Source organism: Diplotaxodon limnothrissa, linkage group LG2, assembly GCF_057381915.1.
Source record: "Diplotaxodon limnothrissa isolate DT_005_m linkage group LG2, D_limnothrissa_male_GT1.1, whole genome shotgun sequence".
Taxonomy (NCBI): Eukaryota; Metazoa; Chordata; class Actinopteri; order Cichliformes; family Cichlidae; genus Diplotaxodon; species Diplotaxodon limnothrissa.
In genome coordinates this window covers 10,079,319-10,099,535 of record NC_140597.1, presented here as the reverse complement: position 1 = coordinate 10,099,535, position 20,217 = coordinate 10,079,319, and the positions used below count along the sequence as shown (strand labels likewise).

Here is a 20,217-nt window from a genome sequence, read left to right as displayed (position 1 = left end):
AGCTGGCCTGACACCAGTAACTGACTTCCAGTGAAAGCTTTGGCTAATAATATTTTTTAGCGAACATTTTTCTTGTAAAACAAAGGGGGGCCTAGCAAAAAAGGTTTGGGAACCACTGCTCTACAAGGTTGGCGAAATAAAAAAAATGTATTAACATTTTTTTATTTGGACTTTTATTAGTCCAAATTTTTTTATTTGGACTAAAAAAAATGTTCGAAGTGGACTAGGTGCTAATTTTCAGATGTCAGGTCTACATCTAGAATCAAAATGAGCACATACATAAACAACCAAAGTGAAGCATTAAGACAAAACATAGCAACGTCAAACAGCGTCCACACATTTTGCCACAAATACATGCAAAACAACTAAATTGGGCCACAAAAGTGATGTAAATTGACCAAACTAAGACACGAATCAGACAAAAACAGATGCAGGATGATCACAAACAGACACGTCGGCTACAAACTGATGCAAAATGACTAAAATCACACGTGTAACACTTTCTACATATTTGACAACAGAAGAAAAACACAAACAAACTTGGAATGCATTTTTAATTTGGATTTTTTTTATTTCATGCCGAATTAGATATTTTAAAAATCAAGCCAAAGTCTCCTCCCTGTTTGTACTGTAAGGTCAAAGCCCTACTGTACTACAGAGAACCCCAACAATCAAATGATCCCCCTCTGAGCAAGCACGAGGCGACTGTGGGGAAGAAAAACTCCCTTTAACAGGAAGAAACTTCCAACGGAACCGGGCTCAGAAGGGACGGCCATCCGCTGCGACCGGTTGGGGGGATGGAAATCAAAAGGAGACGAGATGGCGTGAACTACAGTTCTAAAATTTGGATTTGAGGGCTGATCCCAAAATTTTATGGTGATGTTTTTAAAAAAAGGATTTGGTGCTAAAAGTCTGCTTCAAGATTTTAAAAGAAGCAGGGCAGTGGGAAAAGCCAAAATGGTCATTTTAATGATCTCTGGCTTTAGTGAACCACCTGAAGGGTTTTAGCAATGTTTTTCCCACCGCAGAAAAAAACCTGGATATTTTGGACGTCTTTGGGGGACCCGGGATGACTCCGAGAGTGATTTTTAGATGTCTAATCAGAGCCTCATCAAAAGATGAATCATTTGCCATCAAAGCCTTTAAGACATTGTCTGGGGAGCCAAACTCCTTGATGAGGCGTTTGGCTATTTTCTTGATGAACTTTGTCTTGTCATTTGTCAGACTTGTGGCAGACGCTGTGCTGCTGAGTTCAGGCTGCATTAGATTGCTCAGACGGTTGATGACCGTGTCTATTTCTTTTGTAGTAGTTGCGATCCGAGCAGCAAACTTTTGGGTCTCAGGTTTAGATTTATAGATGACTCTCATGATAAGGAGCAACGCAAGGTCATTGGAAATTTTCTCAACATCAGAAGATGAACCTGACACAGAATCCATCTCTGATATTTTGGAGGAATCTTTGAGAGAGTGTTTCAGGCTCAAGGCTCCAGATGATTTATCTGGAGAAATGCTCCCAGGTTGTGGCATTTGAGGTGACTTGTCAGATGCCACAGAGCATTTATCTGGAGAAATGCTCCCAGGTTGTGGCGTTCGAGGTGACTTGTCAGATGCCACAGAGCATTTATCTGGAGAAATGCTCCCAGGTTTTGGTGTTGGAAGTGATGCACCAGATTCTTTTCCTCTGCCATCTGAATCAGGGCTTTTTTCCTGTGTTGTGGTCTGTGTTCTTTTAATAAAGTTGTGGATGTCTTCCAGGGCCCCAGAAATCTTGTCCATTTGAATCATTTGATCTTTCTCTTCATTGCAGAAGAGTAAAAGCTTCTGCAAAAACCTTTCTACTGTGTCATCTATGAGGACATAGAGGACTTCAGCAGAAATGCGGCGCTTTGAGCCCTGTACTGATTTCGGAGTCCTGGAGATGACCGTGTCTGAGAGGGACCTACCCATTAGAGGTATGGGGATTTGATAGCCTCGATCCACCGTAAGTAGATCAAACAGGTTTGCCACTAAGTCCTCTGTAAAATTCCTGATATGCCCACTATTTTTACAGTCCCCCAAGGTCTTATCGATGAGGAAGAGTTCTTCTTTCTTTGTTAATTTGTCAAATAACTGATTAACGTCTGATCTAATGACGTTAAAGTCGACTGAAGAAGAACGTTTAATTGCGGTTCCCAGGCTTGCCGTATGTCGAGAAGGGGAGCGATGAGCCTCTGTACTCTGGGGAGCAGCCGTTTCAGGTACTGACCCTGGGAGAATGAAAACTATACTTTCATTGGAGGGCGCAGTTTCCTTCTTGGGGTGATTGCAAATGTTTTGTAGACAAACAAAATGTTTCCTGTTTGCCTTTATTCTTTTTTTCAGCTCTGTTTTCATTTTTTCAAATTGTTTTTTTGCAAACATGGAAAAGTTGTGTTTGCGTGCTTTGAGCCTGGCGTGTGAGGTGGATGGCACACATTTGGAGAAGAAGTGTCTCACCTTGTGGATAATTAAGCCTGCATTAAAGGCAGGTTTGGGTAAGTTACATTTCTCACAGAGCTCTTCACTGCTTGAATCCATGTTAGCAAGTATCTCACCTACGATGTCAACTGCAACCATTTCTACTGGGGTTGGAGCCTGGATACTTTGTGTTTCTGCAGTGGGTTTTATATGGCTTTGTGATTCTTCTGGGAGCTCATCTTTATCTTTTCCTGTCATCTCTCCATCTGAGCTCCTTGTTGACAGAATAACAGAAATCTCTGCGATTGCTGATTTCACTGATATTTTTGAACCAGTACGTTCTGTACTGGAATGAGACCCATTTGTCCCACACTGGCAGCGCAGCTTACATGCTGCATACCTTTTCAGGCATGAGGCAGCGCAACAAACCATGCGGTGTAGTTTCTTAATACTACTAAATTTGCCGCTAACATAAACGGCAGGGTCTACTGGGAAATCGGGGCTTTTTTCAATCAGTGCAATGGTTGAGCTGACCTTTTCTGAGATCTCTTCCTCAACCATCAGCGTCAGCTTGTCAGCGCTCTTATCTTGCTGTTTTGAGACATTAAGAGCGCCGGCGATGGCAGCTGAGATCGAGTCTCCGAGGGACACCCTTATTTTCCCCTCATCCATAAACTCTTCCCTTATCATGGGTTCCTGAATAACAGGAAGGGCAATCTCCAGGATGCTGGCAGAGGCGATCTGAATGATTTCAGAAATCATATCAGCGAGCACGGCATGGACGCTGGAGTCGCATTTTCCATTTTCTATAATGCTCCACTGAACTTCAGAGAGCCTTTCAAAGCACCTGTTGATTGGCGGGATAATCTGGTCTGGTGTGACCACGATTGAATTTTCGTTGATGGTTTCCATTGTTGTGTCACAAATTAGATTTTCTCCGTTTGAGCGTGTGAGAATTTTCTTGTATTACAGAGCGCCGACTGCTGAACGTTTTGCAAACAGATGAGCATCGAGTTCTGATTTTTCTGTCTGAGAGCCGTTATTTATAGGCTCGGTTGTCTGTGACGTTACTGACAGACCAGCGCGAACGCCTTTGATCTGCCAGTGACGTCACAAGAAACGCACGCGGAGAGGCGGCGTTCCTTGCGCGCTCACAGATTTGAATGACGCTTTGGAGTTGACGGCACGCCGCAATGCATTGTGGGAGCCCGGCACCATTTTCGGGGTCTACGAATCAAAACAAACACGCTGTGTTGGAACGACGATTACAAGATGCTTAAAAGCAGTTCCTGACCCACCAGGATTCATTGGAATCATAGGTTGGAGGACGTTTTGGGGAAATGGCCGACGGTCGAAGCGGAGAAGAAATAAACTCTTAAAAGTTAGTTCTGGGTTTTTATCCCACTTCATATATACACCAGGACACATGTTAGCATAATGAAAGAATTGTAGAATTAAGTGGAGTCAACAACAGCAGCATAGTGCAGTCATATCACAAATGTTAGCGTAATGAAAAAGTCTTACAAAGTCAAATTTAGCTAACCTTCGGCTAAGTTACCTGACGTTAGTGATATCGCCACTTAACGCGGCTCTTTGGTCGGTTAGTTAGTGTTATCCAGGGAAGACGGACGTTGTTTTGCTGTGCTGTATTTTTATGTGAAGTGTATATATTTATTTTTTATATTGCATGTATTTTGTGCAGTGTTTTATTTAGTTTGCATGTTTTTAGTTGCCGGCAAATTGTCCTGGAGAGACTCCGCCTTTTCCCCCGTTTTTACTAATTGGACACACCTGAGAGAAAAGAAAAGGTAATTTACAGAGTGCTCAAGGACACATAAGAGGTTTGGAGCCGGTGTTCAACAAAAATGTAACACGGAGAATGCGAGACAGACAGAGGAAAGACACAGACGATCAGAGGGGAGAGCGAGAGACGATCAGAGAGTAGAGATGATCAGATGGAGCAGACGACCAGCGACTGGGAAGAGAGATTACCAGCGACTGGAAAGGGGAAACGATCAGAGGAAAAAAAGGCAGATGACCAGCGACTAGGGACGCGTAGCGGCAGTCTGGTGGCAATAACGACAAGAGCCAGCTCGTGCACTGCGGGAGAACAGAAGCAGTGAGACCGCGGTGCCGATTGCAGTTTGAGGAAGCGGCGGGCGGAGTTGAGAGCTCTGCCCACCCGGGTAAGTCTTTGACTTATCCTTTTTATAAAGTAAACTGCCAAAGGAATAGTGACTGCCGCTCCCTCCCTTTCTTCAGTGCACCAGGACGTGGAATGCGGGGAGGAAGGCGAGGACTCCGCTGGGTTTCCCTCTTTTAATACTACGCTGGACCTCTTAGTTTTCTGTGACTTTTAGGCCGTGGTGGATTCCACTGGACTTCTAATGTTGTGTGTTATTGATTTTTATTGTGTCTTCCCTTGGCCAAGGTTGTTTTAATTCATTTTATATTTTTAACTATTTAAACATAATAAATTATATTTTTAATTCTACAGTTTTTGTATCGTGTGCTTTTCCCTCGGCGGCTCCACTGCTCTGCCCGCTTTGAGGAAGGTTTCCTTCCTTTTAAAAAACACAAACCATCTTGGAAACATAATCAGCCTTTCCGCTCCGGTGTCATATTAGTTTAGGTTTGTGCCGAAGCTGGGTCTGTTTGTCGGTGTGAAGCCAAACGTGCTTTAACGTTTTAGGAAACACCGAGCAGACGGTTCATACTTGCCAACATTCAAAGGGCTGTTGGGGGGGGGGGGGCAAATATATTTTACAGTGTTTATTTATTCGACAAAATACGTTAAATGTCACCGTTATTATTGGCTGGCCGGAAACAGCGGGGGTGTCCAAATTCAGAGGCTGCTTCCACCTGAGGACCCGCCTTCGCGGTCTAAAGAAAGCCGCGTAGTACGTCACGAGCTCCCTCGGTGGAGTGAAACTGCGTCTGCTCCTTGCTGTCTAAAATATAACCGGGCGCTGGCGTCAATTCTCCACCGTCTCACACTTTGTTTAATCAGTTTTCTGTTTGACGTTTATTCAGCTTTGTGAAAACCCCAGAGGACCCCTCCCGAGGGATTAATAAAGTTACATTTAAAGGAGCCAGCATCAGCTGAGAGATATAGAGGAGAACAGGGGGACAACAGACAGCTCTCTGTAGTTGACAGACTGGTAAAAACATTGAAAACAGTTTTTAGATATTTGCTTCCTGTATTTGCAGAAGTATCTCCAACACAAACTGTAACAGCTGCATGCAGGGAACCACTCAGTCATGTTTATCCTGCAGGACAGGATCTGACAGGGAAAGAAGGAAAAAGAAGGGAACCACGGACAACTTTGATAATGCTTTGATTTATCCACAGTACATTTAGTTCAAATATTGTTTCCATCACAGAGGGATTGTGCTGGTTTCAGTGGGGAAAGTATGCAGCTCATTTAAATGTTCAAAGAGCTGTGAAAAGTTGTCCGTTCATAAAGTGTGTCAGTATTTTATAAGGATGCCATGTTTCTGTATCATCTCTCTCCTGTCAGAGCCTCTTCCAAACATCAGCCTGTTTAATGCTCTCATATCTTCAACATCTCGAGTAAATTATACTGCACAGTTTTCTCTCCAATAAAAGAATATTTACTGCATGAGTCTGTTTTCCATTTTATCTGAAACATTCAAGGAGGAGATCTTTTACTGTATTTTGGTGATATTGCCCTTAAATGTGACTAAAGCTTTCATACAGTGGTGATCACGGACATAACTCTGAGATCAGTCTGACTGAACTCTGAAAATCACTGAGTGTTATTTCACAGAACCATAATTAGATTAACTCAAACGGAAACACGCGGTGTTAAACAGTAGTATAATTATCATTAACTGTCAAAGTAAGTGCGTATTTTGCTTGTTTCCGTTTCCATCAAAAATCGAATTAATTAATAATTGTTTGATTTGTGTTGATGAAGGCCTGCCTCCTTCTCCTCACAGTCACTTTTTACGAGACCATGAGTGTGTTTCATTTTTTGTTCTGTCAGTCTTGGATGTGACTCCTGAAAAGAGATTCACCATGATTCTGGTTCTCCTTTCACAGTCAGTACTGCTGGTTTCTCTCTCAGACTGACTGACACACGTTGAACCCGAGCTCATCTTCGAACAGGTAAAGCCACTTATTACCGCACAAAGTAACTGATTTTGTTGTTAGCAACGACTGAACGCTGGGTCTCGCTTTGAGTAACCGGAAGTATAAAACCGGACAACGGAAGTAGTGGTCTGTCATGGCAGCCTACGTACGCTCTTACAGAAACCTGTGGATACAGCTAAAAAACTGCGACCTCAAAACCGCTAGGGAGTTATTGTCACCATATAGAGAATCTAGATATGCGAATATTTTCCTAATCTGGTCTCTATCTTTTTCTTCTAACACGCTTACTTGACGCTTTGCCTCACCGCTTAAAGCCCCAATTAAAATTTCTACTTTCCGGGCCTCAGCTATTTCTTGAGCATTCAATAAACCTTGTATTTGTTCTTTCCAATCTCCATATGAAACATCTGCTTCAGGACCCTTATATTTTGGTACCCAAGGGGCACCCGGATACACCGGCATCATCATCTCTATATCTGCACTCCAGGTGCGGAACACTGCTCCCCAAACTTGTATCCTGTCGACAAACGCCAAAATTATGTAGCCGCTAAACTGGTGGAACTAAATCTTCACCACCACGCCTATACAAGCAGAAAGGGGAGTGAGTGGGTCAGAGCTCAGAGGACAGAAATTTAGCTGGCTTCAAACACACCATTTATTTTCAGGATAAAACACAGTCAGAACCCCAAATACAAGCTAAAATCCCCGTATACAATAAAAATAGTGTTTACAACCCGCTAAAAACCCTGCCGGCAGGAATGATTAAACGCTAAAAACACAAAGCTAAATGAATGTTTTTCCCTATACTAAAAACTCCCCCCCAGGGTCCTAATTCTCCCAGTCCCGCAACACACGGGCAAATTCTCCTGAGCTGAGAGAGACAGGAGAGGAACTCCTCTTCCGGGATGTGGACTCTCGCCAGCAGAAGACCAGGGAGGAGGCTCCTATCTCCACCTGACTGTGCGCAATCGTGCAGTCCAGCTACTCTCCACCTCCGCGCACGGCCTCCCTCGTAGCTCCGCCAGATGCAGGCAGAGGCGTACCCCTGCCCTACTGTGGATTTCACGCGTCGCCTCCCACGGTCGCTATTCTGTCCGTCGGGACTGGATCGCCGGGTTGTGCTGGCCGATCGCCGAATGTCTCGTGGCGCCCCACAGTCAGGCCAGAGGTCCTTCTTCTCATATGCTGGCTTGCACACGTTTTGTTTTCCAGCTCTCCACTTTTCGTGTGTCTCTCTCTTTTTAGTCTTTGCGCTCACTATCTCCCTTAAGTCAGTTTGGTGGCTGATAGGCCACCACGGGGAACGCCCCCACCTCACAGGTGCCTACAATTGTCCGCTTAATCCACAGTGGAATAATAAAAAACATATTGTTCAATCAACACTAAACACACACTATAAATATGGAGATAAAATCATGCAATAGGAATATCAATAAACAAACATGCAATATCACTATTACAATAAAATCATGCAAATAAAATCGACACCCTGTACCAACACAGTCTGATCCAAAACAAAATATAAAAACACAATTTTCCACTGTGTGACATTAATAAGTTTGAAACCACCACTCAACCCATTTGAGTTCAGATATATACACTTAAAAGGGCAGGTGCAACAAGCCAAAAATAAAATTAATAATAATGTTGTCCCCTGTTGAAGAAATAGACAAATCTACAGAGGCACAAGAGGCCAGGTCCAGCTCCATAGAGCGAAGACTAACAGAAAAGGGGCAGGAGATGCATGAACAGGAAGCCAAGAAAAATGAAAGGTCATTTAGCAAGGCATATGAGTCCTGGAAGGAGTTAGCAAGAGGAGTTAGAACAAAGCTGAAAGGTTTCTGCTCAAACGAAGACCTTGTTAGAACACAAACGGACATTAAGGCTAAAGAAGTATTAATGCATGAACTGTATGAGCCTATCCGACGTAATCATACTTCTACTCCAGATGTTGTCAAGAAAATGCGTGTGTTGCCCTAACAACAGAAATTTGTGATCTCATTAGTAAACGACTAGAAGATATAGATAAGACTTTTAATGACAGGCTCGAGAAGGAGCGTGTAAGGATGATATTAAGTAAGGAGGAGTATGGATCTGTTTTTGGGAAAACAGAAACAGTTATTTCAGAGCATTCAAAGGGCTCAGATTCATACTCTGGAGCCACCTCTACGACTTCTAGCAAACGTGTGGATGCCGAAGCTGACCTTGCAGCTAAACTAGAACAGGCGAAGGCAATGCAACGAATACATGAACAGCAAGCCAAGTTGAGTAGCTTAGAGCATGAGTGGAAAATCAAGGAAGCACAAATGATTGCAGAAATGACAGCAAAGCTAGAGGAAGAGAGAACTAAACTGCAACAGCTACAGGCAGAAAATGAGGTAAAAGTAGCAGCAGCCAGAGTGAGAGCTTACAACAACTACGATGGATTGGAAAGCCTTAAGTATGAAGCAGATGACAAATCACAACTTGATAGCCAAATCATTGAATCTCAGAATCCATTGAATCCACAGGCTGAATCATTTCGACCTCAGTGTGCACCACCTGAGATTTTGCAAAAGCAACAGGAGGTCAGCTTAACACAGGAGCTTGCAAGCTTGTTCGTCTCCAACCGTCTGCCTGCACCTGAACCCACAGTGTTCACTGGTAACCCTTTAAAGTTTATACACTGGAAGATATCCTTTATGGCATTGATTGGCCACAAACCCCTCCCCGCAGGAGAAAAAATGTTGTACTTGAAAAGTTATCTTGCAGGTGAGGCACGGAAGGCGGTCGAAGGATTCTTCTATCGAAACTCAGAAGATGCATATCAGGGTGCCTGGGAGATTCTTCAGGAGAGGTATGGAAGTTAATTTGTCGTCCAAAAGGCTTTCAGGGATAAACTGATGAAATGGCCAAAAATAGCTCCCAATGACCCAGTAGCCCTCAGAGAGTTTTCAGATTTCCTTCAAAGTTGTGCCGAGGCCATCCCTCATGTTAAAGGGCTGGCAATTCTAAATGATTGTGAAGAAAATCATAAACTTCTCAAAAAACTACCCGAATGGCTGGTACGCAGATGGGGTCGCGTTGTTGTGGATGAACTAGACAGATGTCAAGAGTATCCACCATTTGCTCATTTCACCAGATTTCTACAAAGGGAAGCTAGAATAGCCTGCAACCCCATTGCTTCGCCCTTCTTATTAACCACTAAAGTAACAGATGAAAGGCTTCCTAAGAGAACCAAGGCACTCAGCACCAATGCTCAAGCTAAGCACTCTGCAGGTAAACCAGGGACCTTAATTTCAAAGCCAAGACCACCATGCTTCGTCTGCAACGATGAAACACACGGTGTCGCCAAGTGCCCAACCTTTGCCACAAGGCTTCCTGATGAAAAGAGAGCTTTCATTCGTGAAAACCGTCTTTGCTTCGGCTGTTTAAGAAAGGGCCACACTAGTAAAGAATGCAAAAGAAGGCACACATGCACTATATGTGGTCGAAATCATCCAACTTGCTTGCACATAGAGAGAATTGAGGGAGCCAGTGAAATGTTAAACAGTGATTCACCATCTGCAGGAAATGAGACAAAGGAAGTCCGTAATGTCATGTCACACACATTGACAAGATACTCCTCAGCTACGTCTAGCATTGTTCCAGTTTTTGTGTCATTGGCAGAAGACCCCCACAGTGAGATTCTCACATATGCTCTGCTCGACACACAGAGCGATTCAACTTTCATCTTGGGAGATCTGGTCTCTGCACTAAATGTGAAGACTCAGCCAGTGCAATTAAGGCTCAGTACAATGACAGCAGTAGACACAGTCATAGCTAGCAAAGTGGCTTGTGGATTGCAAGTTCGTGGGCTCCATAGTGAGTCGCATGTTCAGCTACGCCAGGCATACACAAGGGATTTCATCCCAGTCGATAAGTCTCACATTCCTACAAAGGACACCGCACTTCAGTGGCCACATCTGAGGCAACTGGCAAACAAGCTGCAGCCACTTCAAGACTGTGAAGTGGGATTGCTGATTGGCTATGATTGCCCATCAGCACTGGCCCCTCTAGAAGTCATTGTAGGGTCAGAAAACCATCCATTTGCTCAAAGAACCGTGCTTGGCTGGAGCATCATAGGATCAGCAAATCCATATCTTGATAGAAAGGAACATCAAAGCTTTGTACACAGAGTGGCAGTAAAGGAAATGCCATTGCCTCCGGTCAATGATGTGTTAAAGGTCCTAGAAATGGATTTCAGCGAAAGAAACTATCAAGATAAATATGTTTCTCAAGATGATGTTCATTTTGTAAAACTCCTCGGCAGCACAATCACAAAAAGGAAGGATGGACACTATGAGATGCCACTTCCTTTCAAGGGCAGCTCTCCACCCATGCTGCCAAACAACAAGCGACTGGCTGAAGCTCGTTTGCAACACCTCAAGAGGAAGTTAAGGTCCAATAGGCAGTACCATGACCTAGAGCTGGGCGATATGAGATTTTTTCATATCACGATATGTTTTTTTTCATTTCAGGCGATAACGATATCTATCACGATATAAGCCAAATAACTATATTTGTAAGATTTAAATGTGCCGTTGCTCACAAGTAAAATGTGAAATAATCAGCAGCTTGTTTTTATTTAAATATTTATTTCCCATAATAAGTTCAACAGGGTAGATGTACTTAAGGAACATGAGACTTTTTCAGATAAATAAAGGCAAATATTGCAAACTACACAAAAGGCAGCCGCTAAAGCGTTTAAGTTTCAAAATAGAACAAACGAAACAGACTAAATTGTCAATTCCACTTATTCTAAAAATAAATCTTAGTTTGTTTTACAGAAGAACAGACAAAACTGACTAACTTTTGTCAATATCAAATAAACTGAAAACTAAAAGGAAATTCTCAATCTCTCCTTGTTGTATAGCTGAGCTTTTCAAACAGTTTTAACAGTTACTTTAGTCTGACAAAAGCCGAATGACGAATTAGCGCTTCCAGTCAGAGACTGAGGCTACGTCCACACGTACACGGGTATTTTTGAAAACGGAGATTTTCCGTTTTCGTTTTAAAAAATAATCCCGTCCACACATAAAGGCAGAAATGAAGGAAAACGCTGCTATGAACATGCCAAAGCAGCAGGTGGCGCTAGATTCCTAACCGTGCGGAAATGTTGGCCAATCAGAAGTCTAGAAGCCTCGGTGGGAAAAAGTAAACAAAGCTGGGGCATAGAAGCAGAACCGAGTCGTATGTGTGGAGGGACAGTAACTGTGTGTATATGTAAGCATTTAAACACTGCAGAGAGTAGAATTAACAGTATTGTATTGACGACAAACACCGACAACTAACGCCGAGGAGAGGGGCGGTGCTGACTCACGAGCGAAGCAGCGAGTGAATAAAATCAAACAGCCGTACCAGCCTTATGCTGTTCTGTGGTTTCTAAAGCTGCTTTATCACTGAGTAAATTAAGGAAATTATTTCTAAATGTCGCCTGGAGGACAAACAGATGTTAAATAATACGTCACGTTTCATTTGAGGTTTGATGCTAAACAACAGCAGGACTGTTAGAGCTTATGTTTTTACAGGAATGAATTATTTATGACGTTACAATAAGAGGCAGTTCCAGCAGAAACAGAGCCAGTCACAGGCTGTCACTGCAGAGAAGAAGTTAACTCATTTTTACTTTACTTAGAAAGCTTAGGTCTACTTTTCTGTGCATGTATTTATCCACACAGACAGATTTGGTCTTGATTACGGTTACAGTTTAAAAGCGGCAGAGGTGAATTTAACTGTGTAGCTTTGAAGCGCTCAAAGCAAAATTGTAGAACAAAACACACAGATGAAACATGGTGGATACATAGACGGACCAACTACAATGACAGAAGACGCGACTTAAATACACACAGAGAACACAGCTGGGAGTAATCAACAAGACGAGACAGAGGTAAAACTGAACACACACACACGAGACGCAGACCTTCACAATAAAACAGGAAACAAGAACACTACACAAAGACGCAGACTCGACACTGAGAGACAGACAGAAAATGACACATGGAACTAAACCCACACAAAACATGAGAACACAAATAAATAGAAACATGGAACTCTAATAATAATCATCATAGCACCCAAAACCACAACAATCATTCAAAAATAAACTAACAATCAAAACTCAAAATACTGGTTCGAAACTGACCCAGAACCGTGACAGTACCCCCCCTCCAAGGGCTGGCTCCCGACAGCTCTAAACAAAAACCCAGAACAAAACCGAGCACCAGACCAGGGTGGGCGGAGGGGATCCAGGAAGGAGCGTCCGAAACAAAAAACAAGGAGCACAAGAGTCCAGAGTAAACCAAAAACACAAGAAAACAGTCCAAGAACACAGGACAACAGATCAAAAACAAAACCAGAGCTCAACAAGAGTCCGAGAAAAGTTCAGGGGGTCGACACGGGGGTCGACAACACAAGGACCAAGACAGTTCCGGAGGCCGACCGTGCACACGGCAACGGCGGCAGAGCAGGCAAAACCAATCAGGAGATTTGTAAAATAGCAATTGTGTATTTTGTTCACCTTGTATATATTGTTCACTGCAGCAGCCTAGTAGGCGTGACAAACCATTTTTGTTGATTAAGTTTTCTCCTGTTTTTCGTTTAGAAAGTTAGGTAAGTGAATTGTCTTTTGGTTGGTTTTCATTTTGTGTAGGAAAGTGTAGGGACCATTAGGGAGTTTTGTTTGTTATTTTTGGCACTGCTCACTGCTGAAGCAAATAAATGGCTTCTTAGCGCTTTAAAAGATACTACTGTTTGTGTTCTTTCTTGGGTGGTGCGTGAGTGGGGCCAATTTGTTGTTGCGTTCAATACACGCCTAGACTAAGAACGTAACACATTGAAGAAACCTGTAGCATGGCACATGGTGGACCCACTTTTCAGTCGGGTTGAGTTCTGGACTTTGACTGGATCGCTGCAGCACTTTGATTCTCTTTAAGCTCTTCTTATGGAGATTTGCTGCTGTGCTTCGGATCATTGTCCTGTTTCCTGACCCATTTTGGTCAAACTCTAGCTGTCATGCACATGGCCTCAGATTTGACTGTAGAATACTTTGGTGTGCAGAGATGTTCATGGTCATCTCAGTGACTGCAAGGTGCCCGAATCGCCACCCCTCCACTGATTCTGTCCTGTAGCTTCATAAAGTAAACAAAGGAAATCGCTGCAGTTTGTCAACAGATCAAAGTGAACTTCTCTTTTTATTGAGTGATATTATTGCTAATAATTAGCCTACACGCTGATCTGCTTTCTAGTGGCTGGAGCTCCAACAGAGTAAATGAATGTGAATGCATGCAAATTCCATTCATTGCTGGTTTCATATATAAAGAGTGAACATCTAGGCTTACAGTGTTGTCCGACAGTCCCTCCTTGGGTGTTTGCCATGCATTCTCTGGACACATAGAAGAAGCAGCAGAAGTCATCTGGTAGTTTATAAGCACTGATGGGTCTTAGATTTGGTAAATCACATAGATTAGATATTATATAGGAAATATATCAAAGTTCGCAAAGATTGTGAAATGGGGGTGTAAATGTTGGATTTTGGGGTTCCTGCATATGTAAGTGTAGAAGGAAATGAGGATTTGTACATATTACCAAAACATTAGGTGAAATTACAGTCATTTAATTTACAGATACCATTAGGCAAAGCTGAACTTAAACCTACAGATCATGGCAGGAGTACTGAGACATCAGTGATACAGGAAAGCATCTATACAACATTGAAAAACATGTTGGTTGTGGGAGGAGTGGGTAGGAGTGGAGTAGAAGAAATCATTTGTCTCGGGGTAGGACACACAGGTGCTGCAGCTGATAGGTAAGCACCCAACTAGACAGTGTGTGTACTGCACCTGAGTTTGTTCATGTAAGTGACGGCGAGTGCCTCACTCATGTCATTGCCTGGCCCTATTTGGTTCATAACAGACAGAAAGTACATTACCTTAAAAAGGTACAAGCTGCAACAGGTTTTGGCATTTATCCAGTAAAAACTGTCACTAACAGAGAAAGAGTCAGAAATTGCAACAAATATAACATGACAGTTTCTAAAAATGACTTAAATTGCAACAAATATAACATGACAGTTTCTAAAAATGACTTAAATTGCAACAAATATAACATGACAGTTTCTAAAAATGACTTGACTGATTATAAGTAGAATACAAGGTCCGTACAATAATGCTGAGTCATAAATATACTCGGAAAACCGGTGATTTCTGCCAACATAAGGAAAGATATTGGAATTTAAGGATAAAAACACAGAAACTTCGTGAAACACCGCGTGAGTTGAGTACGAGCCAATGAGGGTACGAGCAAAAACAGGGCTCGTACTCAACCGACCAATCAGCACGCCCCTATGGTTTTCTGTCCGAAGGGGGTGAAGCAACCTGAGTCCAGGGTGTCATCATTCGGATTGGAAGTGGTCTGTGTGGCGGGTTTCTTCCTGTATTTATTGAAGGACTTTCTTCTCGGATATGCACTTCTGAGTAAGTTCTATGAACCAGTTGCTGAGTCTGCTAGCTTTAGCTTCCTACATTTGGGTAGTATTTGTGTAACCGGTAACAGCAAATGACCGTACAAATGACACGTTAGCTCGTCTGACCTGACCGTCTGAAGCCAGCCAAGATGCCAACTTATATTCAACGGTGTCGATTTCCGTAATTGTACAAAGAAAACGTGCGCTCATTATGTGCTGTGTAAATGCTAAGTACACGCCGCATATCTGTGGTGGCAGTGGTGGCTCGCTGTGTGACGCAGTGTTTGTGTTGAAGAGCACCGGAGAGTTTGCTGCACAGAGCTCGTATCGTATACAAGACTGTACTGGGAGTAATCACTGCTAAATCACTTGATGTGACTCATCGGTGTCATTATATTAGGAACTGTTGCACAGATGCTGAGCGTTTTCTTGATGGTCCTTTTGTGATGTGTTGCTCGCTGATTTTGGCATTATGGATATTCACTCGGCATCCCAGCAGACTGTACTTGCCAGATCTATCAAATTTAATGAGTTTGGGATGAGCTGGCATAAAGCACAGAGTAATGTAAGGTCCATCATTTAAACTTCCTGCTTCCCTCCCTATAGTGTTAACGGATATAACATCTGAGTCTCAAATTAAAAACCAGGCAGGTAGCCAAGAAGAAAGAGTTTAACATTGTACTACTGCCAAAAAAAAATAGGAAACGGACAAATCAGCTGTTTTAGTCATTTGGAAGACACTCTGATTTTTCATTGTTTTGTCTCCTGAAAACCGCAGATATTTGTATTATTTTACATGAAACCGTTTTTTCTCTTATTTCCTGCAGTCTGACACTTGTGCCCATGCTCCATTTCCACACCTCAGCTGCCAATAACCACTCAAGAGGAAGAAGATGATTTTCACAGCCCGTTCAATCCTGTCACCACAAAGATCGTGCAAAAACCTCTCGAAGTAAGTTATTTATTGTGATAGACTTAGTATTAGAGTTGTCATATGTCTGAAAGTTTTCAAAACTGTTAGTTTGAAAGTTCTTTTGAGGCAGAATAAACCAGCTTTTCTAGCAAATAACTTTACCCAGGAAACACTTTGTGATTTAAAGGATGTATCCCTCTGTCTTTATTGTTTCTTCAGGATGTGTCTTCAAATCTGCATATGGCTTTCTTTGGCGCTTACTTCAATAGTTGACGCTGTGGGTAAGTAGGTTTTGCTAAAAAGTTTGTAAACTACTGTTAAATCCTCGGTTACATTAGATTGCTATAACTGAGAACAAGACTAGTTATAACTGACTGTATTAATAGGTTATAAAGTCATTTCTTCCTTCACCCTCGTATTCCTCACACCTCTCTTCTTCTCTTGCTCATTCCCTGCTATGGCTGTGGGATATTATATGTATCGATTTAGAAAATCAACTTTTACTGCACTGCAAACAACTGCACTCAGAAAACAACTTAAATATATGAAAGAAATATGATAGTATTCCCTTAAAAGTAAATACTGGCTAGACAGTGAGCTCCCTTGGTGGAGGTTTGCGCTCTTGGAGTGCTTCTTGTTTAGTACATGCATTTCTGATGTATATTTTTATTCTTAAACCTCTGTCTTGTTTCTTTTGTCCTTCAGACTGCAAAAACATCATATGTTCACTTGGCCAGCAGGTCATTCTGCCATGTAATGCTCCTGGAAATATGGTAGTCCTCGCCATGCAGTGGTCCAGACGTGACCTGACAGAATACGTGCTGCACTATCGTGATGACCAACTTGATCCAGACGACCAGGATCCGTCTTATACGGGCCGGGTAAACCTGACCAATACCCACATGCAGAATGGGGATTTCTCAATGATACTGATGAACATGACGACTGCTGACATTGGAACATACGAGTGTATAGCCTTCCAGAGAAGACCAGGGATGGACTCTGAAATCCTCAGCATCGTAAACCTGAATGTCAGTCAGTCAGGTGAGTTTGTGCTCATGTCAAATGATGACACTTTAAAAGAGTTTTCACCTCCCTGACTCCTGACAATTCACACCAATGCATTTTTTTTTCTCGACAGATGAAGGAAGCAGGAATGGAGTCAGCAGTGGCGCAGCTACAGGAAGAAACCATCTTGGTCTCATTGTGTCACTGTCAGTTATTGCAGGGATCATTCTGGTGGCTGGTATTCTCTTAATCTATATTAGGTGCCAAACTAACATTGGATCCTCAGCTTCCCCCCACTATGAAATGACATCAACATCTCAGCATGTCTAAATTAGAAAGACCCTCAAATTTATTCCAAACATCTAAAACTTAAAATGACAGTTAAAAGCTGAGGTGTGGCTTGTAGTGAAAAGCACAGAGAAGTTAATTAGAGTAGAATAATAGAAGCTCGGATCCATTTATCGTTTAACCTACATTAAGCAAATTCAGATTGTGGTTCGGCTCGGAACCACTTTGATTTGTGCCTTTGTCATATGTTTTCTAATGCTGGCCGTATATATGTCACGTGATAGATTGGCTGGGATTTTTTAGAGATTTCTTTGCACTGTTTACCACTAAGAGCGCTCTGGAGCCCATCGAGAATGAAATTTTAACTTTGATTTTAAAAAAATTACCGAAAGAATTTATATTTCATAACGAAGTCAACAGAGCAAACATTATGGCGCACAACAAGTTCATGCACCAAATTTGGAACGAGTCCAAATTAAGTTTCTTTCAAAGCTTTACTTCACAACATGAACCTTAACAAGTCATACACTAAATGTGTAAACCTTATGCAAAAGTATTTATTATAATGCACTGAAACTTTTTCTTATTTATTTATTTGGTTTTTAGTATAAAGGTGCTTTTAAAACTCCTAAATGAAAAAAGGTCCTACGTTTTCCCGACAGAATTTTGTGTGTTTTACATCCAAGCACAAATTTCCTGAAAAGAGAAACATGTTTTTATTGAAGTTACTTTCTGCCAGTAAAATGTTTTCATGTTTGCAGATCCGTTTTGTCTTTAGGTTGTTCTAGCTGCCAAAAACAACAGTGTTGTGGTGCTAAGAGGGAAAAGTCCCGTAAATTGTTTAGTAAGATTTAAATTATGAGGGATTTTTACTGACACCGTCTTGATGTTTTCGAACTGGACATGACAATGAGGGATGGATCTCTCTGAAAAACTGAGTTTACTTACAGGGTACCCACACGCTTAAGGTATTACCCTGCTTCATCTCCCTTATGACTCTCATGGGGATCATGGTTTAGAAAGTGAGCATCATGTTTATCTCATAAGACTAGAAAAAGGTGGCTGACAGCATGAACTCATCTGGGAGATGTTTACAGAGTTCACAAAGTAAATCGCCAGTCGACCCCAAGCTGTTCAAGTATTTAAGCATTATTGTATTTTCACTAAAGCACTGCATTATACTGAATAATAGAAGTCTTTAACTTTGAGTAGCATTCCAGATGTGGTTATGTATTATGTGATACTGTATGGTAGACAATGTGCCCATTAAGCATTAGGGCACTTTATTAGATACTTTATCAAATGTTGAATGTGAAGGATCATAGTCAGAGGGCTGTGGGACATTGGCTACCAGCTGCTTATCACTAAAGGAAAGAAAGGTGATTCATGCCTTACGTTTTTATCTTCTGTCGTTTTCTGCTTCATGGCCTGATTACAGTGAATTTGTGGGACCATACTGTATGTTTTTTGACTCCCCAAGAAATGCATTAGGCACATACAGAGTATACATTTTTGTAGCAATAATAACTGCTCTTTAACTGTTGAAATGGATGTTTTCAGGTACATGATCACATTTTTACCTGGTTAATGAAATTTCCTTGGTATCTCTAACAAAAGGGTAATGATAAGTGGCCCTATCATTATATTTATAGCGACAGTTTCATGTCTTTCAATGTGCTTTCCTATGTTACACTATTTAACATTGTGTTTGTTTTTATTTCCTTGGTCCAAAAAAGTTTGGGTTTAGTATTTTACAAAGGGCAAAGCATCCATACTTTTTACTGTGATGATGACATGATGACACTAAAGCCTTGAAACAAACTTTGAATATTTGTTCTTACTTTGTGAGTCTGTATATTGCTATGAACTGTGCTTTTTTAAAAAACATTTTTACAATGGAACATTCCAAGTGCCATCGTTTCTTTTGTATGTTCTGCACATGCTCTGTACAATCATGACCCTGAGACCAATAAAGATCTATTTATTCTTTCACTTGAGTGTGCTGCTCTTGTTGAGTCTTTATGGTTCACATAAAGATAATGTAGAGCAGAATTTGCGTTTTATTTTTTTTTATTAGTTTACATTTTTGTTTCCTCTTTAAATGTTTAGCTTTTGTTATTTTCAATGTCTGTTTTAGTTTTTAATTGAGAATATGAGGACTGTCAAATGGAAGATAGGTGTGACGATACACATATATACTAGCCTAATGATAAAATGGATCAGTTTGGCAAATATATTTTACAGTGTTTATTTATTCGACAAAATACGTTAAATGTCACCGTTATTATTGGCTGGCCGGAAACAGCGGGGGTGTCCAAATTCAGAGGCTGCTTCCACCTGAGGACCCGCCTTCGCGGTCTAAAGAAAGCCGCGTAGTACGTCACGAGCTCCCTCGGTGGAGTGAAACTGCGTCTGCTCCTTGCTGTCTAAAATGTAACCGGGCGCTGGCGTCAATTCTCCACCGTCTCACACTTTGTTTAATCAGTTTTCTGTTTGACGTTTATTCAGCTTTGTGAAAACCCCAGAGGACCCCTCCCGAGGGATTAATAAAGTTACATTTAAAGGAGCCAGCATCAGCTGAGAGATATAGAGGAGAACAGGGGGACAACAGACAGCTCTCTGTAGTTGACAGACTGGTAAAAACATTGAAAACAGTTTTTAGATATTTGCTTCCTGTATTTGCAGAAGTATCTCCAACACAAACTGTAACAGCTGCATGCAGGGAACCACTCAGTCATGTTTATCCTGCAGGACAGGATCTGACAGGGAAAGAAGGAAAAATAAGGGAACCACGGACAACTTTGATAATGCTTTGATTTATCCACAGTACATTTAGTTCAAATATTGTTTCCATCACAGAGGGATTGTGCTGGTTTCAGTGGGGAAAGTATGCAGCTCATTTAAATGTTCAAAGAGCTGTGAAAAGTTGTCCGTTCATAAAGTGTGTCAGTATTTTATAAGGATGCCATGTTT

The 20,217-nt window shown here is 41.8% G+C and overlaps 3 protein-coding genes across 3 annotated transcripts in view; 2 read left to right on the top strand and 1 right to left on the bottom strand.

Moving 5' to 3' along the window:
- LOC146638214 (uncharacterized) overlaps positions 1-20,217 on the top strand; it is a 240,182-nt gene that overhangs the window by 173,682 nt on the left and 46,283 nt on the right. The window lies entirely within an intron of this gene.
- Positions 967-3,348, bottom strand: LOC146638218 (uncharacterized). The gene has a single exon (XM_085373712.1). The coding sequence runs from the start codon at positions 3,346-3,348 to the stop codon at positions 967-969; it is 2,382 nt and encodes a 793-aa protein (XP_085229838.1).
- LOC146638217 (uncharacterized) lies at positions 14,945-18,548 on the top strand. The gene is made up of 5 exons (XM_085360476.1): positions 14,945-15,045; positions 15,863-15,987; positions 16,168-16,229; positions 16,654-16,992; positions 17,090-18,548. The coding sequence occupies exons 2-5, from the start codon at positions 15,929-15,931 to the stop codon at positions 17,284-17,286; spliced, it is 657 nt and encodes a 218-aa protein (XP_085216602.1). The 5' UTR covers positions 14,945-15,045; positions 15,863-15,928; the 3' UTR covers positions 17,287-18,548.